The sequence below is a fragment of the Palaemon carinicauda genome, chromosome 28 (assembly GCF_036898095.1).
Source record: "Palaemon carinicauda isolate YSFRI2023 chromosome 28, ASM3689809v2, whole genome shotgun sequence".
NCBI lineage: Eukaryota > Metazoa > Arthropoda > Malacostraca > Decapoda > Palaemonidae > Palaemon > Palaemon carinicauda.
The window spans coordinates 20,657,637-20,662,636 of record NC_090752.1 but is presented as its reverse complement, the minus strand read 5'-3'; the positions used below and the strand labels follow the sequence as shown (position 1 = coordinate 20,662,636).

Genomic DNA, 5,000 nt, shown 5'->3' with positions numbered 1-5,000 from the left:
TGTATATATATATATATATATATATATATATATATATATATATATATATATATATATAGATAGATAGATAGATAGATAGATAGATAGATAGATATGAATAGTAAAACACCTTAACTTAATGATAAATAAATGCTATGGTAGAGTGTAAATGTTAAAAAAGACTGGGTATATCAAATCCATTGATTATCATAATATATAAAGTATATGGTAAGAGAACTGGTGGGCGCGAGGACTGCCATTGCTGTCTCAATGTAGATAGAGACGGCAGTGGACCAGCGGATATGCGTAGAAGTGGAAAGAGTAATTTATAAGTCAAATAAGTTTCTTCTGGACCCTTCAGTCATGGAAGAATGAGGATAAGAAGAATTCCTATACATTCCTGGAGAGATGGGGAATAAGATATAGTAGGAAGAAAGAGCGAGCATTCGTGAAAGGTAAAGTTGATAAATTCTGGGTGAAAATGGTTGTATATGAAACTTATGAGTTTTTATAGCGGATATATGATGTATGTGTCGTTCTGAAATTCTTGCACTGGTGATGCACTCTTGATTCTATTGTTATACAGTAATATTAGTGTAGCAGCAATATTTGTTTTATTTTTTACTCTAGAATTACATCCTGGTGGAGAAACATCTTAATGTTGACAAAAGATAAACAAATAATTGCATTGTAACTCTATTATTTTGTATACCAAGTGACTTTGTAAACAGACTATTTTAAACATTCATAATTCTTATTTGTAAGTCTTCATTAGAGTTGGTTATTTTTCAGCGTCCTTTGTTCATTCCGGACACTTTCTAATCTCTTCCAGTTCACATCCGTAATTCCTACTTTTGCCGGTGGAAAGATTCGTATGCCTCTTGAAGTTTCGTTGTAAGAAAATTGACTTAATGCTTCATATGCGTTTGGTGGGATTACGAATGACTTATCCAGATGTAACTTATAATGCGTACCAGTTGCGCAAATTGCTTGTGAAAAATTCCTGAAGTAATGTAAGTTTTCTTTGAAATGCTTAACTCGCAGATTTCTTTCCCGTGCATGAAAAATAAAAGGAAGATGACTCAATATATCGCAATTTTCTTGTAACCTACAAGTAATGAGATTATTACTTGATGCCAGTCTTTTTTTTTCTTTTTTTTTTTCTTTTTTCTAATACCGTAGTCTCTTTGTGGGCCTCCAAGGCGTCCCTACTGCTTTCGTTAAAATTTGCTACCCAGGAAATTATTTATTGCGAGACTTTTATGATGCTGTCCATTTTACGTACAATCATAACGATCAGTTGGCTCAAATAAAAAAAAAAAAAAATATTATTCAAGATTTCTCGTTCTGTGATCCCAAAAAAGTACAGATATGTTCTATTACGTTATTTACAATTCATTTAGAAGGAATATTCATAATACCGCCCATGATAATCTTTCCCTACAGCCTCACTGACCCGCCCACACTTACTCACTGTGGGAACTTGGCTAAAAGAAGCACCATCTACTATCATAGAGGGGGTATAAATGCATTTGTCCAAGTAACAGCATCTCACACTCTTTCGATTCCCTTCAGCGTTCGCTTCTTCTTGCTCTTGCATACTGAAAAAAAGTCTGCATAAGGTATGTACTTATTCCTCCTCTTTCTTTCCTTCATCTGTTCCGGTTAATTTTCACCATATTTTTCAGAACAGTGTCGCATATTGATCTCTCATTTATGGACCTCAGTGTTTTGATGTGAATAATGTTAATCATAATAAAAAGAATTCACAAGCTGAAAACTTGTAGAAGCACGAGTTTCTACTGGTTGTAGTAGGGTTGTGGTGGCCGATGTGGTAACGTCCCTGACTGGTGAACGCCAGCCTGGGGTTCGAGTCCCGCTCACACTTGTTAGTTCCTTTGGTCACTGCACCCTCACCATCCTTGTGAGCTAAGGATGGGAAGTTTTTGTGGGGCCTATAGGTCTAACTGCTGAGTCATCAGCAGCCATTGCCTGGCCCTCCCTGGTCCTAGATTGGGTGGAGAGGGGGCTTGGGCGCTGATCATAAATAATATGGTCAGTCTCTAGGGCACTGTCTTGCTTGATAGGGCAATGTCACTGTCCCTTGCCTCTCCTACTCATGAGCGGCCTTTAAACTTTTAAACAACTGTGTAAAAGGAATTACGAATACAGTGACGTTTATCATATTATGTTACAACGGTCTCTCTGTTGGATATTTCTAGGTATTATGCGCATTTGACGCGTAAAGGCATTGATTCAATCCACAAAGGATTCAAGATATAATTTATATTGGAGAACAGGTTTGCCCATGTAGGCTAAATGAGGAATACATGTAAAGCCACCCAACATCCGTAGGTGATGTCAGATCATGCATTTCTCTCTCTCTCTCTCTCTCTCTCTCTCTCTCTCTCTCTCTCTCTCTCTCTCTCTCTCTCTCTCTCTCTCTCTCTCTCTCTCTCTTCTTTTAGAATGTAAATTCAGTCGTAACGTTCTTCTTGAATAATACCGTCTAGCTTCTCATTTGGGCAATAAAGTCCTCTCGGTGAAACCCACATTGAATTAAAAGAGTGAAACTGCACAGAGGGAGCGGCGTGTGATTGGACTTTATTTTCCCAGTGAGTTGCTAAGGCTTGGAGCTTCCAATCACTGCTGACTCTAATCTGTGGAATTTCTCTCTTTTCAGGATGTGGTATTTGGAGAAGTTGCTGCTGACAGCAGCTATATCTTCAGCAACTGGTCAGAGAGGATATATACTACCAAAGCCTTCATGTCCAGTTTTCACCTCTAATGTCATAGATATCAGAGCGGAAACTTCTATTCTTGTACAGACTGTAAATGAAGTGAGCACGCAGTTTAGTACAACGACAATTGTTAGACAGCGAGTAATCCCAACAATTGTTTTCCAGACCAGTGTTCAGACACAGAGTCAGATTGAGACCAGTATAATACAAAGAACAAGCAATATAATAATTGACCAAGTAATAACTCAGACAATACCTAGCCCTCCAATTCAACAGACCATCTTTGTTACAATAACTAGATTTTTTCCTCAGATATCATTTATTATGCAAACAAAGTTTCAGACAAGTGTAATACCAATAGAAGTAACTAACACGCGGGTACAGGCAGTTAGCCAAATTCTCACTGACTTTCAGACAGAGGCTCAAAGAGTTACTCGTGTTGTATCGATTCCTGGTCGTACTATTGTAAACACAGTGATACAGACTGTTTTGCAAACTTCGATTTTTACAAGTCAAGCTCCAGGTATCACACGATTAATTACATTAACTCAGACACAGGAACAGTTTCGGACAAGTTTTGTATTGGGACAAAATACTATACTAACCAGTATTGTACAAAGTCAGCGAATATTCCCCATAACAATAACAGATACAAAATCTAGGAATATTGTGAGAACCCAAGAACAGGTCATATTTAGAGATAGCACAGTTACTGAGGCGACTCTAAGTTTCCAGACAGTCACTAATGATGTTTTGCAAACTGTTGTCATACCAGTCACCGACTTTACGACACTTCTACAAACAGTATTCCAGACATTCTCACTATTACAAACAATAACAAATACACAATATAACGCACCTTCAGTCCGAACAGTAACTCAAGAGGTGACTCTTACTTCAGTGGTACAAGTTCCTGGAAGAAACCGAGTTATATTCCAAGAAGTTGTGAAGACTATAGAACAAAAACAAACTGAATTTCAAACAATCACCGGAACTCAGTACACTTCAGTTGCAACTACAGTTACTGGTTCCTGTTCAATAATGACTGGTTATGGTGCACCCCCACCCTCTTCTTACACTGGATAAATTATTCAATTGTTGATTATATATATCATGTAAGTATGCTGTATGTAATGCAGAAATCAATTCAAGATATTTGCGTATTGGCTTCTTCGTGAATTCTTTTTTGACTTATTATTATACTGCATATATAAATTATTCTCTTATGATACCTACATATAAACACGCAAAACTCAGATTCCGAAGCCAAAAAGAAATTAGATTTTAGCCATGTATCATTGTATTATGGTATTTCTAAATTATATGAAAGGTACAAATGGTAACAGTAGACTCTTTTGTATTTTCTGCAGAATGAAACCGCTGGTTATGTTAGTAATTGTGGGCTGTGTCTTTGGAGAGGTGTCGGACCGTAAACAGCGCAGAGGATTATACGGAGCTCCTTCCTGCCAATATTCAACTCTCTTCCAAACCCTGATACAGTATTCTACTCAAGTTATTCCATCTACTGTCATTAATACCAGTGTGCAGCTCATCACTCAGACATCGTTAGTTACAGAACAGGTTACAAGAACAACCTTTTCTCAAGTAGTGAGTACTCAACTTACAACAGAACTTCGATTTCAAACTCGAACAGAGATACTAACTCAAACAAATACTCGCACTCAAGTCATCTCTTTGCCTCCTCAGACCAATTTTCAAACTCAAACTCAGCAAGAATTAAAAACTCAGTTGCAATTTCAGACCCAGTTCGTTACTGAAACTGTGAAAATATCTTCCACAATAACCAGAAATGTAATTTCAACACTTACTACGACTCAAAGAGTGATCAGCACTATATTTCAAACACTGACAGTGACTAGGACCCAGCAGATCCCTGATCAAACAACTTCAACATTTGAAAATCGTTTTAGCACTACATTCTCCACTATAGTGCAGACTGGCCAGGAAGTACTAAGAACTCAATTTGTAACTATCACCAATTTTCAAACGCAAGTCATTACCCAACCAGGTCTAACCCGTACAGTAACATCTACTAACGTAACACCAGTTACCTCCACGTTTAACACAATTATTTTTGTTACCAATACCCAGACTCAGACTATTTTTAGAACACAATTTCAGCAACAGACCTTAACTATTATCAACACTAGCACATTAACAAGGCTCAACACAAGGATTTCAACTGTTACTAGGCGAACAGTTAGTACACAACTGTCTACGCAAGTTATACCTTCAACAATCACTAGCCAACTTGCAATA

The 5,000-nt window shown here is 37.4% G+C and overlaps 2 protein-coding genes across 2 annotated transcripts in view; both read left to right on the top strand.

The window, feature by feature from the left end:
- The first annotated feature begins 2,663 nt into the window (after positions 1-2,663).
- LOC137621718 (mucin-3A-like) lies at positions 2,664-3,806 on the top strand. The gene has a single exon (XM_068352233.1). It carries the CDS (start codon positions 2,664-2,666, stop codon positions 3,804-3,806), a length of 1,143 nt encoding a protein of 380 aa, XP_068208334.1.
- A 285-nt stretch (positions 3,807-4,091) lies between these two features.
- Positions 4,092-5,000, top strand: part of LOC137621717 (uncharacterized) — a 1,185-nt gene continuing 276 nt past the window's right edge. Inside the window, exon 1 of the mRNA XM_068352232.1 lies at positions 4,092-5,000. This exon is cut by the window's right edge and continues 276 nt beyond it. Within this exon, the coding sequence (XP_068208333.1) occupies positions 4,092-5,000 (909 nt within the window).

Coding starts and splice junctions, on each gene's coding strand:
- LOC137621718 (XM_068352233.1), top strand. CDS start 2,664: ATGTGGTATTTGGAGAAGTTGCTGCTGACAGCAGCTATATCTTCAGCA.